This window comes from Mesoplodon mirus, assembly GCF_964341445.2.
Source record: "Mesoplodon mirus genome assembly, chromosome: X".
NCBI classification, from domain to species: domain Eukaryota; kingdom Metazoa; phylum Chordata; class Mammalia; order Artiodactyla; family Ziphiidae; genus Mesoplodon; species Mesoplodon mirus.
The window spans coordinates 73,035,999-73,055,332 of NC_138981.1; the positions used below are offsets into that span (position 1 = coordinate 73,035,999).

The following is a 19,334-nucleotide window of genomic DNA, read 5'->3' on the forward strand; positions in this document are numbered from 1 at the left end:
AAATGAATGTTCTAAGTAAATTCATGTAGCTCCTGTGAGAAGAGGTGTTTCTGTCATAAAATCTCTTGATTCCAAACTTTTCTGATTCCATTTTAAATTATGAAACCCCACAATATAATTTCATTTCATAGGCTATTCAAGTTTTTCTTTTAGAGCACACTAACAGCTGGTATATCTAACTGATGTGTGTGTGTAACAGGGATGAGCCTAAGAATATTATACACATGCATACACATACTACATACCTAATATGACACACACATGAAATAAAAGGGGGTTGCTTCAAGTGTCCCATACTAAGAATGAATAGAGAATACTGTACAATGTTCAATCGTATTTTTATCTTTCCAAAAGTTCACTTCCCTTTTTACTGTGACTGTCTTGGATCATTGTCCTCACAATGGATAGAAATACAGAGGTAGATTATTAGCTCATGACAGCCATGCCTCACTGAGAAGCAGGAGAGAGAAGATAAATAATAATACATCAATATCTCATACTGAGGAACATCTTAGACAGTGGGAGCCAGCAATGGGACCAACATTCTATGCACTCTAATTATTTGAGGCTCTGAACATGTAGCTCTGAGGAGGTTTGTCATTTTTCTTTTTACGTATTTAAAATGAACCCATATGTGAATTCCACTCTAGCTCCAGTGTTCTCTGTTATAAAGGAAAAGCAGCTGTTTCTACAACATGATGGTAACTTGTAGTCAAATCATTTCTTTCTCACATCAATCCTTGATGGATGATATATGGGCGCCTGTTATCACATTACCCAAGGGTGTCTGAGCAAATGTATATATATAGAAATGGCCATATTAAGCTATGCTTCATGTATATGAATAACTTTTAAATAACACATTTCATATTTAAAATTGAAAATAAAAAAGAAAACAACTCTTTGTTTCTTTTCCTCAACTTTTTTTGAAACAATTCATGTATCTCTTGGCCCCTAGGACCAGTACTAAATAAAGACCACAAATCGTAGCCTGTGTTTTGGTGTTCATGTGCATTTAGCATAGAGATAATCTCATCATCTATCACATTTAACAAATGGAAAATATACCATAAGAATGGGGCACTTCTACTTATGCAATTATATTCAATTTTTTTTTTTTTATTTCACAGTCAGGGAATGTTACCTGATAGTCTGAGGGGGTTTTATGGACAGATTATTTTCCTGAGTTTTATCTTTAGAGTGTAAAATGAATAAATAAGTATTTACTATATACCTGGAAATATATGCCCAATTGTAAAATTCAGTTATGGTTTATAATTATCCCTCCTACCATTAAAAACATATAGACATACAAAAAACAAAAACAAAATGCCACACAAAGTCTCATGTTATCTATAGGACCAAAACACTGGTGAACAGAGTTTTCACTTTAAATGGAATCAGGAAAAATAGAAATGTACCTTAATATTGAATGTCACTTCTTTCAGATGCTGGGATTCCAGATATTGAAATAGAAAACAGTGGAACTCCTCATGATAGTACTGCTATGCAAGGTACAGTAAACAGTGTACTTCTTTCTGTAACTGCTTAATATGTGACCCCTGGGTGTGGGAAGGGGATAAGCTCCTATGTTGATACTTTTCATATAAGGAAAATAAATGTTTAACTTTTCTTACTTCATGATAGAGGAAAAAGTTTGCAGTGTTTATTGAGACTATGTATTTAGGGACTAATAATTTTACATACACAATGTGAGCAAATTTCTTGTATGTTTATCCATTAAAAGGATGTACATTTATATGTTAGGCATATTCTAAAAATGCAAAATGTGAATATAATTTACCTTTCAGAAGTATAAAATAATATATTTTTAAAATCTTACTACTGTACTGTTTGTAAAAGTCACAGGTACAATAATCATAACCTATCAATATTTGCAAAGTATTTTAGGCAACATTTTTATCAGTATTTAAGTCCTGATGCTAATTTTAGATACTTTTCAAAACCGACTAAATATGAAAATAAGAGCAGATCTTGTAATACATAATTTTCAGGATTCCCACAGCTGTTTAGATCCTTTATAATATTTTTAAAAGTATTTAGTAGTAAGAAAATAGGGAAAACAAATCAATATAGAGTCTCATTGGAGCACAAAGAGAGCTAAAAATAAAAATTGACCACTGGAGTTTTTCAGTGCCTTTCTAATGCAGTTTTCTAGCCCTCTGCATGCAGATTACATTGATTTTCACATTTATGTCTCACTCTAATAAAAAGGAAAAGGCATCTCCTTGAGAAAACGACTTCCTAACTTTCAAAAAGGAAGACAGCCATAGAAAGGTTGCCTGCTGGATGTTTAACTAATCAGTGCATTTCCACGGTGTAATGACAGATATCTATGAAGGCAACAGAACTGGATGTGACCAAAAGATCCATGTGGGTTCATCTTTGGGTTACTATTTTGTATGGCAACTTCAGAAAATTTAGAAATCCTGACTCATGTAGTTTTGCACATCATCTTTGCAAAACCAGGAGTGTTAGAGATCATGGATCTTCTGGTAATGCCGGATTCTGCTGCAGCTGGATAGACCTAACTAATGCATTAACTTTTGTGAAAGCATGCATGCTTAGCTCACTCAATAAAGTTTTTTTCTGTTCTTTGTCCCTCTTTTGCTTACCTGCTTTCTTCCCTCAACTTAAAGGCTCTGTCTGTGTGAGCAAAGCCAATTTTGATGGGACTCAGTGTTTATCCAATCAGTACACCACAGTGAAACATATAAATAAAGCCCCACTAGTTGTGGTTGCCACCATAGATCTAAGATAGGGTTGAACAAGTCTGAAGCACTTGATCCCTTCTGAATCTGTGACACACGCACATAGACCCAGTCTTTAAGGAGCATTGAGCTTGATTGAACCTTTCTTTGTGGGATGTAAGGTCAGCTTTGTAACTGTAAGAGGTAAACAATCACTGGGTTGTATCTTTATTATCCTTTAATTATACTTCATTATCCTTTAATCCTATACTCCCAATTTATTGCTGTTTGTTTAATATATATATATATATATATATATATATATATATATATATATATATATATATATAATTCTTTTAGTTCACAGTAGTAACATCTTTCTACTAACTTTCTAACTCTGAGATAAATATAAATTTTTGAACTCTCCTAAAGTTGTTGCTTCATTTCCATTCAACAAACAACAGATAACTTATCCATGGAAGGTCAGTTAGGCGATATAAGGAAAAGCTAGATTCACTATTTGGCTCAGTTTTTTAATTTTAATGGAGTCTACAAAGAATGGCTTTTACATATTAATTTGTGATTAGGAGAGGACACATTTAATATTTGTTTTCAGTGAGCATGCTTTTACTAAGCTCTCCTAGTTTTTACTGGGTAAACAAGAGAGAATTAGCTCTACCTTTAAAATGATTGAGATGGAACATATTTTAAAGCAAGGGGATTAACTTTTATATATATTTTTCAAATTACAAATCAAATTGTCTAGCATTTGTGATTAATATTTTCAATATATGGTAAAGTATGGTGAGTTAATAATTCTTACTAAATGTCTGCCTTTTAGGTTATGTTAAATAGTATTCTTTTTTTTTTTTTACACAATTTTTTTTATTAGTTTCTGCTTTATAACAAAGTGAATCAGTCATACACATACATCTGTTCCCACATCCCTTCCCTCATGCATCTCCCTCCCTCCCACCCTCCCCATCCCACCCCTCCAGGCGGTCACAAAGCACCGAGCTGATCTCCCTGTGCCATGCGGCCGCTTCCCACCATCTATCTACCCCACGTTTGGTAGTGTATATATGTCCATGCCTCTCTTTCGCTTTGTCACAGCTTACCCTTCCCCCTCCCCATATCCTCAAGTCCATTCTCAAGTAGGTCTGTGTCTTTATTCCCGTTTTACCCCTAGGTTCTTCATGCCATTTTTTTTTTTTAAATTCCGTATATGTGTGTTAGCATACGGTATTTGTCTTTCTCTTTCTGACTTACTTCACTCTGTATGACAGACTCTAGGTCTATCCACCTCATTACAAATATCTCAGTTTCGTTTCTTTTTATGGCTGAGTAATATTCCATTGTATATATGTGCCACATCTTCTTTATCCATTCATCCGATGATGGACACTTAGGTTGTTTCCAGCTCCGGGCTATTGTGAATAGAGCTGCAATGAACATTTTGGTACATGTCTCTTTTTGAATTATGGTTTCCTCAGGGTATATGCCTAGTAGTGGGATTGCTGGGTCATATGGTAGTTCTATTTTTAGTTTTTTAAGGAACCTCCATACTGTTCTCCATAGTGGCTGTACCAATTCACATTCCCACCAGCAGTGCAAGAGTGTTCCCTTTTTTCCACACCCTCTCCAGCATTTATTGTTTCTAGATTTCTTGATGATGGCCATTCTGACTGGTGTGAGATGATATCTCATTGTAGTTTTGATTTGCATTTCTCTGATGATTAATGATGTTGAGCATTCTTTCATGTGTTTGTTGGCAGTCTGTATATCTTCTTTGGAGAAATGCCTATTTAAGTCTTCTGCCCATTTTTGGATTGGGTTGTTTGTTTTTTTGCTATTGAGCTGCATGAGCTGTTTATAAATTTTGGAGATTAATCCTTTGTCAGTTGCTTCATTTGCAAATATTTTCTCCCATTCTGAGGGTTGTCTTTTGGTCTTGTTTATGGTTTCCTTTGCTGTGCAAAAGCTTTGAAGTTTCATTAGGTCCCATTTGTTTATCTTTGTTTTTATTTCCATTTCTCTAGGAGGTGGGTCCAAAAGGATCTTGCTGTGATTTATGTCATAGAGTGTTCTACCTATGTTTTCCTCTAAGAGTTTGATAGTTTCTGGCCTTACATTTAAGTCTTTAATCCATTTTGAGCTTATTTTTGTGTATGGTGTTAGGGAATGATCTAATCTCAAACTTTTACATGTCCTTGTCCAGTTTTCCCAGCACCACTTATTGAAGAGGCTGTCCTTTCTCCACTGTACATTCCTGCCTCCTTTATCAAAGATAAGTTGGCCATATGTGCATGGGTTTATCTCTGGGCTTTCTATCCTGATCCACTGATCTATCTTTCTGTTTTTATGCCAGTACCACACTGTCTTAATTACTGTAGCTTTGTAGTATAGTCTGAAGTCAGGGAGCCTGATTCCTCCAGCTCCGTTTTTCGTTCTCAAGATTGCTTTGGCTATTCGGGGTCTTTTGTTTTTCCAAACAAATTTTGAAATTTTTTGTTCTAGTTCTGTGAAAAATGCCAGTGGTAGTTTGATAGGGATTGCATTTAATCTGTAGATTGCTTTGGGTAGTACAGTCATTTTCACAATATTGATTCTTCCAATCCAGGAGCATGGTATATCTCTCCATCTATTTGTATCTTCTTTAATTTCTTTCATCAGTGTCTTATAATTTTCTGCATACAGGTCTTTTGTCTCCTTAGGTAGGTTTATTCCTAGATATTTTATTCTTTTTGTTGCGATGGTAAATGGGAGTGTTTTCTTGATTTCATTTTCAGATTTTTCATCATTAGTGTACAGGAATGCCAGAGATTTCTGTACATTAATTTTGTATCCTGCTACTTTACCAAATTCATTGATTAGCTCTAGTAGTTTTTCGGTAGCATCTTTAGGATTCTCTATGTACAGTATCATGTCATCTGCAAACAGTGACAGCTTTACTTCTTCTTTTCCGATTTGGATTCCTTTTATTTCCTTTTCTTCTCTGATTGCTGTGGCTAAAACTTCCAAAACTATGTTGAATAAGAGTGGTGAGAGTGGGCAACCTTGTCTTGTTCCTGATCTTAGTGGAAATGGTTTCAGTTTTTCACCATTGAGGACGATGTTGGCTGTGGGTTTGTCATATATGGCCTTTATTATGTTGAGGAAAGATCCCTCTATGCCTACTTTCTGCAGGGTTTTTATCATAAATGGGTGTTGAATTTTGTCGAAAGCTTTCTCTGCATCTATTGAGATGATCATATGGTTTTTCTCCTTCAACTTGTTAATATGGTGTATCACATTGATTGATTTGCGTATATTGAAGAATCCTTGCATTCCTGGAATAAACCCCACTTGATCATGGTGTATGATCCTTTTAATATGCTGTTGGATTCTGTTTGCTAGTATTTTATTGAGAATTTTTGCATCTATGTTCATCAGTGATATTGGCCTGTAGTTTTCTTTCTTTGTGACATCCTTGCCTGGTTTTGGTATCAAGGTGATGGTGGCCTCGTAGAATGAGTTTGGGAGTGTTCCTTCCTCTGATATTGTTTGGAAGAGTTTGAGAAGGATAGGTGTTAGCTCTTCTCTAAATGTTTGATAGAATTCGCCTGTGAAGCCATCTGGTCCTGGGCTTTTGTTTGATGGAAGATTTTTAATCACAGTTTCAATTTCAGTGCTTGTGATTGGTCTATTCATATTTTCTATTTCTTCCTGAGTCAGTCTTGGCAGGTTGTGCATTTCTAAGAATTTGTCCATTTCTTCCAGGTTGTCCATTTTATTGGCATAGAGTTGCTTATAGTAATCTCTCATGATCTTTTGTATTTCTGCAGTGTCAGTTGTTACTTCTCCTTTTTCATTTCTAATTCTATTGATTTGAGTCTTCTCCCTTCTTTTCTTGATGAGTCTGGCTAATGGTTTGTCAATTTTGTTTATCTTCTCAAAGAACCAGCTTTTAGTTTGGTTGATCTTTGCTATCTTTTCCTTCATTTCTTTTTCATTTATTTCTGATCTGATCTTTATGATTTCTTTCCTTCTGCTAGCTTTGGGGGTTTTTTGTTCTTCTTTCTCTAATTGCTTTAGGTGCAGGGTCAGGTTGTTTACTCGAAATGTTTCCTGTTTCTTAAGGTGGGATTGTATTGCTATAAACTTCCCCCTTAGAACTGCTTTTGCTGCATCCCATAGGTTTTGTGTCGTCGTGTCTCCATTGTCATTTGTTTCTAGGTATTTTTTAATTTCCTCTTTGATTTCTTCAGTGATCACTTCGTTATTGAGTAGTGTATTGTTTAGCCTCCATGTGTTTGTATTTTTTACAGATCTTTTCCTGTAATTGATGTCTAGTCTCATAGCATTGTGGTCGGAAAAGATACTTGATACAATTTCAATTTTCTTAAATTTACCAAGGCTTGATTTGTGACCCAAGATATGATCTATCCTGGAGAATGTTCCATGAGCACTTGAGAAAAATGTGTATTCTGTTGTTTTTGGATGGAATGTCCTATAAATATCAACTAAGTCCATCTTGTTTAATGTATCATTTAAAGCTTGTGTTTCCTTATTTATTTTCATTTTGGATGATCTGTCCATTGGTGAAAGTGGGGTGTTAAAGTCCCCTACTATGATTGTGTTACTGTCGATTTCCCCTTTTATGGCTGTTAGTATTTGCCGTATGTATTGAGGTGCTCCTATGTTGGGTGCATAAATATTTACAATTGTTATATCTTCTTCTTGGATCGATCCCTTTATCGTTATGTAGTGTCCTTCTTTGTCTCTTCTAATAGTCTTTATTTTAAAGTCTATTTTGTCTGATATGAGAATTGCTACTCCAGCTTTCTTTTGATTTCCATTTGCATGGAATATCTTTTTCCATCCCCTTACTTTCAATCTGTATGTGTCTCGAGGTCTGAAGTGGGTCTCTTGTAGACAGCATATATATGGGTCTTGTTTTTGTATCCATTCAGCCACTCTGTGTCTTTTGGTGGGAGCATTTAGTCCATTTACATTTAAGGTAATTATTGATATGTATGTTCCTATTCCCATTTCCTTAATTGCTTTGGGATGTTATTGTAGGTATATTCCTTCTGTTGTGCTTCTTGCCTAGAGAAGTTCCTTTAGCATTTGTTGTAGAGCTGGTTTGGTGGTGCTGAACTCTCTCAGCTTTTGCTTGTCTGTAAACGTTTTAATTTCTCCATCAAATCTGAATGAGATCCTTGCTGGGTAGAGTAATCTTGGTTGCAGGTTTCTCTCCTTCATCACTTTAATTATGTCCTGCCACTCCCTTCTGGCTTGTAGAGTTTCTGCTGAGAGATCAGCTGTTAACCTGATGGGGATTCCCTTGTGTGTTATTTGTTGTTTTTGCCTTGCTGCTTTTAATAGGATTTCTTTGTGTTTAACTTTTGACAGTTTGATTAATATGTGTCTTGGTGTATTTCTCCTTGGATTTATTCTGTATGGGACTCTCTGTGCCTCCTGGACTTGATTAACTATTTCCTTTCCCATATTGGGGAAGTTTTCTACTATAATCTCTTCAAATATTTTCTCAGTCCCTTTCTTTTTCTCTTCTTCTTCTGGAACCCCTATAATTCGAATGTTGGTGCGTTTAATGTTGTCCCAGAGGTCTCTGAGACTGTCCTCTGTTCTTTTCATTCTTTTTTCTTTATTTTGCTCTGCATCAGTTATTTCCACTATTTTATCTTCCACCTCACTTATCCGTTCTTCTGCCTCAGTTATTCTGCTATTGATCCCATCTAGAGTATTTTTCATTTCATTTATTGTGTTTTTAATCGATGCTTGATTCATCTTTAGTTCTTCTAGGTCCTTGTTAACTGTTTCTTGCATTTTGTCTATTCTATTTCCAAGATTATGGATCTTGGAAATAGAATCTTGGATCAGGTTTACTATCATTATTCTGAATTCTTTTTCAGGTAGACTGCCTATTACCTCTTCATTTGTTAGGTCTGGTAGGCTTTTATCTTGCTCCTTCACCTGCTGTGTGTTTTTCTGTCTTCTCATTTTGCTTATGTTACTGTGTTTGGGGTCTCCTTTTTGCAGGCTGTAGATTCGTAGTTCCCGTTGTTTTTGGTGTCTGACCCCAGTGGCTAAGGTTGTTTCAGTAGGTTGTGTAGGCTTCCTGGTGGGGGGGACTAATGCCTGTGTTCTGGTGGTTGAGGCTCGATCTTGTCTTTCTGGGGGACAGGTCCACGTCTGGTGGTGTGTTTTGGGGTGCCTACTGCCTTATTATGTTTTTAGGTAGCCTCTCTGCTAATGGGTGGGGTTGTGTTCCTGCCTTGCTAGTTGCTTTGCATAGGGTGACCAGCACTGTAGCTTGCTGGTCGTTGACTGAAGCTGGGTGCTGGTGTTGGGATGGAGATCTCTGGGAGATTTTCGCTGCTTGATATTATGTGGAGCTGGGAGGTCTCTTGTGGACCCGTGTCCTGAAGTTGGCTCTCCCACTTCAGAGGCACAGCACTGGCTCCTGGCTGCAGCACCAAGAGCCTTTCATCCACCCGGCTCAGAATAACAGGGAGAAAAGGTAGAGAGAAAGAATTAGTAGAAGAAAGAAAGAGAGAGGGAAAGAAAGGAAGAAGGGAAGAAAGGAAGGAAGGAAGGAAGAAAGAAAGGAGGGAGGGAGGAAGGATGGAAAGAAAGAAGGAAAGAAAGGAGGAAGGGAGGGAGGAATGAAAGCAAAAGGAAGAGTGAATGGAAGAAGGGAGGGAGGGAGGGAGGAAGGAAAGAAAGAAAGAAAGACAGGAGGGAGGGAGGGCGGAAGGAAAGAAAAAGAAAGTGGAAAGAAGAAGGGTGGGAGGGAGGGAGGGAGGAAAGAAGAAAGAAGGAAAGGAGGAGCGGAGGGAGGGAGGGAGGAAGGGAAGGTAGGAAAAAAAGAAAGAGCAGGTAAAGTAAATTAGAATAAAGTATGAAATATAGTAGCGTTATTAAAATTAGAAAGTAATTATTGAAAAAAAAAAAAAAACGGACCGATAGAACCCTGGGACATATGGTGGAAGCAAAGCTATACAGAGAGAATCTTACACAGAAGATTACACATACACATTCACAAAAAGAGAGCAGGGGGAAAAATCAAAAATCTTGCTCTCCAAGTCCACCTCCTCAATTTGGAATAATTCGTTGTAAAAAGAGGAAAAGGGGGGAAAGTCTTAAATCTTGTCCTCAAAGTCCACTTCCTCAATTTGGGATGATTCGCTGTCCATTCATGCACTCCACAGACGCAGGGCACATCAAATGGACCGTGGAGCTTTAATCCGCTGCCTCCGAGACTGCACAGAGAGATTTCCCTGTCTCTGCTCTCACAGCTCCCGGTCTCAGCCTTGGACCCGGCCCCGCCTCTGTGCGTAGGTCGCCGGAGGGCGTCCGTTCTTCGCTCAGACAGGACGGGTTTAAAGGAGCCGCTGATTCGGGGGCTCTGGCTCACTCAGGCAGAGGGGAGGGAGGGGCGCGCAGTGTGGGGCGGGCCTGCGGCGGCAGAGGCCAGCGTGACGTTGCAGCAGCCCGTGGCGCTCCGTGCGCTTTACAGGGAAAGCCGCCCCCGGGTCTCAGGACCCCGGCAGTGGCGGGGTGCACAGGCCCCCCAGAAGGCGGGGCGGACAGCGACCCGCGCCCGCACACAGGCCCCGCAGTGGCGGGCGTCGGCGGCGGCGGCGGGCGTCGGCGGTGGGCCGCGTCGGCAGCGGCGTCGGCGGCGGGCGTCGGCGGCGGGCCGCGTCGGCGGCGGCGTCGGCGGGCCGCGTCGGCGGCGGCGTCGGCGGTGGGCCGCGTCGGCGGCGGCGGCGTCGGCGGGCCGCAGCGGCGGCGGTGGCGGGCCGCGTCGGCGGCGGCGGCGGCGGCGGGCCGCGGCGTCGGCGGCGGCGGGCCGCGTCGGCGGTGGCGGCGGCGGCGGCGGCGGCGGCGGGCCGCGGCGACGGCTGCGGCGGCCGCCCACACCCGTCTCCGAGGTCCGCGCCTTACCCGCGGCTCGCGCCTGTCTCCAGTGCTTCCCTAAGCAGCCCTCTTAATGCCCTCTCCTCGCGCACCAGGAAACAAAAGGGAAAAAAGTCTCTTGCCTCTTCGGCAGCTCCAGACCCTTTCCCCGGACTCCCTCCGGGCTAGCCGTGGTGCACTAACCCCTTCAGGCTCTCTTCCTGCCGCCAGCCCCAGTCCTCTCCCTGCGCTCTGACTGAAAGCCGATACCCGAGCCTCAGCTCCCAGCCCCCCCGCCACAGCGGCCGAGCAGACAAGCCTCTCGGGCTGGTGAGTGCCTGAGGGCACCGATCCTCTGTGCCGGAATCTCTCCACTTTGCCCTCCACACCCCTGTTGCTGTGCTCTCCTCCGCTACTCCGAAGCTTTCCCCCTCCGCCACCTGCAGTCTCCGCCCGCGAAGGGGCTTGTAGTGTGTAGAAACCTTCCCTCCTTCACGGCTCCCTCCCACTGGTGCAGGTCCCGTCCCTATCCTATTGTCTCTGTTTATTCTTTTTTTCTTTTGCCCTACCCAGGTATGTGGGGAGTTTCTTGCCTTTTGAGGGGTCTGAGGTCTTCTGTCAGCGTTCAATAGGTGTTCTGTAGGAGTTGTTCCACGTGTAGATGAATTTCTGATGTATCTGTGGGGAGGAAGGTGATCTCCGCGTCTTACTCTTCCGCCATCTTCCTCCGGGGTCCTAAATAGTATTCTTGATAAAAGTGGTAAAAATGAAAAAGTACACATTCTCACATCTCTTAGCACAGCATTTAAGCATGGTAAATGATAAAGTTCCTATCATGAATTTATGAAAAACTAGAGTAAATGCCTTGCATTAATATGAGAGTAGAGTCAAAATTTAATATCTAAAATAAATTATTTTATGAGCAAAACCAATTTATTCTATTCCAGGGGAATAGGTGCCAGACAATATTATCAGAGTTAAATATAATTCATAAAATCAATCAATTCAAATAATTACCAAAAAAACTCAATAATATTACTTTTTTGTTTAAGATGTTCAGAATTGAAAGATTACTTTTATATGTACCTATGAACTAGAGAAAATATATTATGCTTGGAAAACAAAATGCAAGCTTAACCATTGTTTTTCCATTCTGCCTAATAACTTTGTTCTTGTGTGTTATCGTTCCTTTCTTTTGTGACATATTTTGATACTGTTTTCATCTTTTTCACTTCCCTCAATTACCCATTTTTTAACTTGGAAGGTTATTTCCCAGCATTGTTTGTGAGGTTCAATTAATGCATACCAATCCAATGCCATTTCCCCAACTCATTTTCATCACAACAAACAATTCCAGCATCAGTGAAGTCTTTTCCTATTGTCAATAGCTCTACTGGATAGAAATCTATTATTCTCTTTCTCTGAAATTCAGTTAGTTGCTTTGAGACATTTCCTTAAGAGGACTTGGAAGAATGTTGCTTGGCCATCATTAGAAGTAATAAAGTCATATATGGGAGCCGTCGCTGGAGGTCCAGTGGTTAAGACTCCGTGTTTCCAATGCAACGGGCGCAGGTTTGATCCCTGGTCAGGGAACAAAGATCCCACATGCCACGTGGTGTGGCCAAATAAGTAAATAAATAGTAAAATAACTAAAAAAAAAAAAAACAAAAAAACCCCTAAAAAAGCTCATATATAGTTTTATGATAATTTCCACAAACTGCCCATGTACTAGTATTCTTATATGTATTCTAAATCTCTTCAGGTTAGTTATTTTATGTCTTTTATGCTTTGAATGTTTGACAGACAAGGTACCATGCATAGACCACTTTCTGATAAAAGGGTTTCTGTATCCCTGATATTTTAGTAGTCTATGATAGCAACTCCTCCTGTATATTTTAAGGTGATTAAAACATGAATACACACCCACTCTGATAGCGGTGTCCACTATTGCTGGCAGTGAAGGATATACACTAATATCCTCCCACACATATTCCCATAACTCAGTTGGGGGCCCATAAGACAGAACATCAACCATCTTACCAACCAATCTCCATTTCACATAAAATAAACACACCAGGTGTCATTAAGTGTACCTTCAGATCAATGATTTTTGCAAATGACATTCAAGTACCATTTGTGTAGTGCATTTTTGCTGATAAAAGCAAATTAAATTAGCACAACAACAAGTGAGCTGATAAAAACTAAAACCGAACAGCAGTACCATTAGCTAACAAAGTAATATTTTCTCTTTACTGCATTCTGCCATTTAGTTATTATCCTATTGGAAATCTAATTATAATCCTTTTACTCCCTAGTCAAACTTCACAGTTTTTGCAAGCTTAGCACTGACAAGTGATTTCATTACCTTTGATTGCCCGTGCCCCGATTGACTTAACTTCACTTGGAGACCTAAAAGCCCTATCAGTTTCTTAGATTCCCTGTTTGCACATTACAACAACAGCTCCTTTAATTAATTAGCATGAACAGCAGTAACATGAACTGCTGAACAGAAAATAACATCATTTTATGATCACAGGGAGACTTCTCCTTTTGCATGTTTATACCTTAGTTAACTTTTGTATGACTATATTTCATTGTTAGGAGCTACTGGTACAGTGCATGTTTCTTTAGTTTTTGAAAATTGATATCATGATCTTAATAATAATAATATATAAAACAAATCCAGAATATGAAACTTCTATATTTTAGAAAACAGACAACAGCCTTCATGAACTGACTTTCTAGTAACAAAATAAAATAATTTTTTAAAAAGTTCAGAGGAAATAACATCATAAAGTACAAGGGCACACAATGACACATTGCTCCCATTTCTGCCACTGCATTTGTTTGGGAAAAAGAACAAAACAATACAAAAAAGCTAGGAGCTGCTTTTGCAAGAGGAATGTCAATATCTTTGAATAATTTTTACATTAGCTTTTTTGCCTACATGCTTGACAATGACACAAAATGGTTTAACACTGGAATATATTTTTCATCTGATATTTTTTTCAGATATATGGTGGAATCTTGAATAATTTTCCCTTCTTTTTGATACTAACACACCAGAAGTAGATAAGAAATCCAACCTACATGTCAAAGCTAAGCAAAATTTGATGTAAAAAATAAACATATTAAACCATTTGTTCCCTCAGAACCATTTCTGTTTAGAAAAAAATGTGGGAGCTTATTCAAAGAGTATAAACTTACCGTTCTGATATGTAAAATCCATGATCTCATCTATGCAGCATTTGGTGAAGATGCCACTGAAGAATTAAAGCAAAGTGACTAAAGTGTTATTTGACTCTAAAAGCAACAAACACAATTTTTACATCTCTATGTTAATAAGAACACATATTTTACAATGTAATTTAATATACATATATTTATAATATAGAATTTTAAATATATTTATACTATGAAATATATATGAATATGTATATTCTTATCCATCTTCTCAAAATCAATTTGAACAGTGTTTATCCTTCCTTGACCTTTGATAGCTCATTATCTTCCCTCTTTGCTGCTCACTTGGTAACTAAAACTACATTTTTCCAAAGAGCTTAAGATGCCATACCAATATTGATTGAAAACAATTACCCTTGGGCTAAGATTGTCATTGCAGGATTTGATAAAATAGCAAGGAAAGTGATGGTAGAGGCAAGTAAGGGGACTGGAAAAGAGAAATCAACATATGATTTCTTGCCATGTATGTGATATGACAAGAAAAACTAAAAGGAGAACAGATAGAATTTCTCTACAGGCTTTTCTCCTAACTCACACCAGAGTGTGGCTTACATCTTTCTCTAGGGGGTCTATAGACTATTTCCTGCCCTACCCTCATAACCATTTATTTCCCTCCCCTTTAATGTCTTCTCCTGTGTTGAAAGATATACATAAGCACTATAATATTCCCATTGTTAAGTAGAAATGTTCTCTTACAAAGTAGAAATACATAGCATGCCAGCGATTAGAAGGATTGTGGGAAGTGGATCATCTTTCCTCATAAATATGTCCTTTAAGAGTTGGAGACTTTTACCACCCAGAGAAACTTTACTGCAACTGCCATCATAGAGTGTGAAAAGGCTGTAGCACACACCCCACAGAAAAAAATCCTAGCATCTTTCTCTAAAGCAGCAACATATTTTTCCTGTAAGATTCATTAGATGGCCTCATTCTTTTTCCTTTCTATCCCAGGAAGTATTGTCTTTCATTTTCTTCATCCTCCACAGGATCTTTATTTTAACTGATGGTACCTCCCAGCCCATGTCATACTTCTTTGCTGTGAAATACCTGTCAGATTATAGAACACATTATGATTCTATTTCTTTATTAGGAGAATGTGATAAACGTTACTTGATACTTTAGGGCCTGGTTTTCATGGAGTAGCTTGCACCACTTACCACTGTATTGTTAAAAGAATATTTGCAGTGACTAAAAGGCTGTCATGCTAATTATGATGATAACATAAAATATCATCTACAGCTCTAAGACTTACAATTCTAGCTATATCTCACTCACATAATAGATGAAATTGTAGTTGTAGGGATAGCAAGATAGTCAGACTTGCAAGACAAAATATCAATAGGTTTTTCTGCTACTAAGCGTTTTAGAGTCTACAGGGCTAATTCATTAATTAACAGGTCTTTCTGACTATAGTATAGGAAGAGTTGTTTTTCTGACTATAGTATAGGAAGAGTTGTTTAACTCAACTTGTATAACTGTTAAACTAGTCACTTTATACCCCATCCTCCTTACATATGCAATAAATTTTTTTAAGCTGAAGAGTCACCCTATCCCACTTACCAACCTAGATACACCTAAGGAAAATGCAAAAGGAAAGCCTTTCTTGAATTAAAAGTTTAAGTTTTATTTTTCACTTTCACATCTCTGTTTTAAATAAGAAAACAGAGAGCATTTTCATAGAAGGCTGTAATCAGAGGCCACTGCTGTCACATCACTGAAAAAATAGAATTATCATATTACTGACATGTTGATGTGTGATGGTTCTATGCCAAGATGCTTATCACTCTTGGAATGAGGAATTGATATTCTAAAATTGGAACAGTGAAAAAGAAAGACAATACCTAATATTTGTAAAACCTGGTGAAATTTTGCCTTTTTTTTTTCTTTTTTGGGGGGCTTAATTTTAAAAGGTAATTTATTGGGTGACTTAGCTGACACTTCAAAGGATAGATTCAGACCTGGCTGGATCCAGAAACCCAAAAAATAAATCCAGTCAAAATGTCTCCCTTCCCAGTTTCTCCCAGTCTCCCTTCACTTTGAAGACTTTGATATTTCCTTTTTAGATTTGGCTAGGTTTTCTTGTTCCATTGCATAAAATGTTGCAAGTCCAGGCTTACTGCTAGCTCTCTCATTGGTAACATATTCCATCATAAAGAAGAACTTGTCTTTGTGCCTTTCTTTTTTTTTTCTTTTTTTTAATGAATTCAAAATTTAGTACACAACTGCAGTTAATCAAACCAATGCGTTACCAGCATAAGAATAGATATACAGACAGATGGAATACAATTGAAAGTCCAGATTTTAATTAATACATCTGTGTCCAATTGAATTTTTTTTGCATTTTAACTTATTTTTTTATTAGTTTCTGCTTTATAACAAAGTGAATCAGTCATACATATACATCTGTTCCCACATCCCTTCCCTCATGCATCTCCCTCCCTCTGACCCTCCCTATCCCACCCCTCCAGGCGGTCACAAAGCACTGAGCTGATCTCCCTGTTCTCTGCGGCTGCTTCCCACTATCTATCTACCTTATGTTTGGTAGTGTATATATGTCCATGCCTCTCTTTTGCTTTGTCATAGTTTACCCTTCCCCCGCCCCATATCCTCAAGTCCATTCTCAAGTAAGTCTGTGTCTTTATTCCCGTTTTACCCCTAGGTTCTTCATTACATTTTTCTTTTGAAATTCCATATATATGTGTTAGCATACGGTATTTGTCTTTCTCTTTCTGACTTACTTCACTCTGTATGACAGACTCTAGGTCTATCCACCTCATTACAAATAGCTCAGTTTCGTTTCTTTTTATGGCTGAGTAATATTCCATTGAATATATGTGACACATCTTCTTTATCCATTCATCCAATGATGGACACTTAGGTTGTTTCCAGCTCCGGGCTATTGTGAATAGAGCTGCAATGAACATTTTGGTACATGTATCTTTTTGAATTATGGTTTTCTCAGGGTATATGCCAAGTAGTGGGATTGCTGGGTCACATGGTAGTTCTATTTTTAGTTTTTTAAGGAACCTCCATACTGTTCTCCATAGTGGCTGTACCAATTCACATTCCCACCAGCAGTGCAAGAGTGTTCCCTTTTTTCCACACCCTCTCCAGCATTTATTGTTTCTAGATTTCTTGATGATGGCCATTCTGACTGGTGTGAGATGATATCTCATTGTAGTTTTGATTTGCATTTCTCTAATGATTAATGATGTTGAGCATTCTTTCATGTGTTTGTTGGCAGTCTGTATATCTTCTTTGGATAAATGCCTATTTAAGTCTTCTGCCCATTTTTGGATTGGGTTGTTTGTTTTTTTTGCTATTGAGCTGCATGAGCTGTTTTTAAATTATGGGGATTAATCCTTTGTCAGTTGCTTCATTTGCAAATATTTTCTCCCATTCTGAGGGTTGTCTTTTGGTCTTGTTTATGGTTTTCTTTGCTGTGCAAAAGCTTTGAAGTTTCATTAGGTCCCATGTGTTTATCCTTGTTTTTATTTCCATTTCTCTAGGAGGTGTGTCCAAAAGGATCGTGCTGTGATTTATGTCATAGAGTGTTCTGCCTATGTTTTCCTCTAAGAGTTTGATAGTTTCTGGCGTTACATTTAGGTCTTTAATCCATTTTGAGCTTATTTTTGTGTATGGTGTTAGGGAGTGATCTAATCTCATATTGTTACATGTCCCTGTCCAGTTTTCCCAACACCACTATTGAAGAGGCTGTCCTTTCTCCACTGTACATTCCTGCCTCTTTTATCAAAGATAAGTTGACCATATGTGCGTGGGTTTATCTCTGGGCTTTCTATCCTGTTCCATTGATCTATCTTTCTGTTTTTGTGCCAGTACCACACTGTCTTGATCACTGTAGCTTTGTAGTATAGTCTGAAGTCAGGGAGCCTGATTCCTCCAGCTCCATTTTTCGTTCTCAAGATTGCTTTGGCTATTCGGGGTCTTTTATTTTTCCAAACAAATTTTGAAATTTTTTGTTCTAGTTCTGTGAAAAATGCCAGTGGTAGTTTGATAGGGATTGCATTGAATCTGTAGATTGCTTTGGGTAGTAGAGTCATTTTCACAATATTGATTCTTGCAATCCAGGAGCATGGTATATCTCTCCATCTATTTGTATCATCTTTAATTTCTTTCATCAGTGTCTTATAATTTTCTGCATACAGGTCCTTAGGTAGGTTTATTCCTAGATATTTTATTCTTTTTGTTGCAATGGTAAATGGGAGTGTTTTCTTGACTTCATTTTTAGATTTTTCATCATTAGTGTACAGGAATACCAGAGATTTCTGTGCATTAATTTTGTATCCTGCTACTTTACCAAATTCATTGATTAGCTCTAGTAGTTTTCTGGTAGCATCTGTAGGATTCTCTATGTATAGTATCATGTCATCTGCAAACAGTGACAGCTTTACTTCTTCTTTTCCAATTTGGATTCTTTTATTTCCTTTTCTTCTCTGATTGCTGTGCCTAAAACTTCCAAAACTATTTTGAATAAGAGTGGTGAGAGTGGGTAGCTTTGTCTTGTTCCTGATCTTAGTGGAAATGGTTTCAGTTTTTCACCACTGAGGACAATGTTGGCTGTGGGTTTGTCATATAAGGCTTTTATTATGTTGAGGAAAGTTCCCTCTATGCCTACTTTCTGCAGGGTTTTTATCATAAATGAGTGTTGAATTTTGTCGAAAGCTTTCTCTGCATCTATTGAGATGATCATATGGTTTTTCTCCTTCAACTTGTTAATATGGTGTATCACATTGATTGATTTGCGTATATTGAAGAATCCTTGCGTTCCTGGAATAAACCCCACTTGATCATGTTGTATGATCCTTTTAATGTGCTGTTGGATTCTGTTTGCTAGTATTTTGTTGAGGATATTTGCATCTATGTTCATCAGTGATATTGGCCTGTAGTTCTGTTTCTTTGTGACATCCTTGCCTGGTTTTGGTAACAAGGTGATGGTGGCCTCGTAGCATGAGTTTGGGAGTGTTCCTTCCTCTTTAATTCTTTGGAAGAGTTTGAGAAGGATGGGTGTTAGCTCTTCTCTAAATGGTTGATAGAATTCGCCTGTGAAGCCACCTGGTTTTGGGCTTTTGTTTGTTGGAAGATTTTTAATCACAGTTTCAATTTCAGTGCTTGTGATTGGTCTATTCATATTTTCTATTTCTTCCTGATTCAGTCTTGGCAGGTTGTGCATTTCTAAGAATTTGTCCATTTCTTCCAGGTTGTCCATTTTATTGGCATAGTGTTTCTTGTAGTAATCTCTCATGATCTTTTGTATTTCTGCAGTGTCAGTTGTTACTTCTCCTTTTTCATTTCTAATTCTATTGATTTGAGTCTTCTCCCTTTTTTTCTTGATGAGTCTGGCTAATGGTTTTTCAATTTTGTTTATCTTCTCAAAGAACCAGGTTTTAGTTTTATTGATCTTTGCTATCATTTCCTTCATTTCTTTTTCATTTATTTCTGATCTGATCTTTATGA

At 38.3% G+C, this 19,334-nt stretch overlaps 1 protein-coding gene across 2 annotated transcripts in view; it reads left to right on the forward strand.

Annotated features, from left to right (window-relative positions):
* The window catches only part of DACH2 (dachshund family transcription factor 2), a gene marked incomplete at its 5' end in the record, with an annotated part of 679,019 nt that overhangs the window by 645,766 nt on the left and 13,919 nt on the right, over positions 1–19,334 (forward strand). For both annotated transcript variants that reach the window (XM_082610726.1, XM_082610727.1), the window contains one exon: positions 1,449–1,514. In XM_082610726.1, the coding sequence (XP_082466852.1) occupies positions 1,449–1,514 (66 nt within the window). The remainder of the gene's footprint in view (positions 1–1,448; positions 1,515–19,334) is intronic.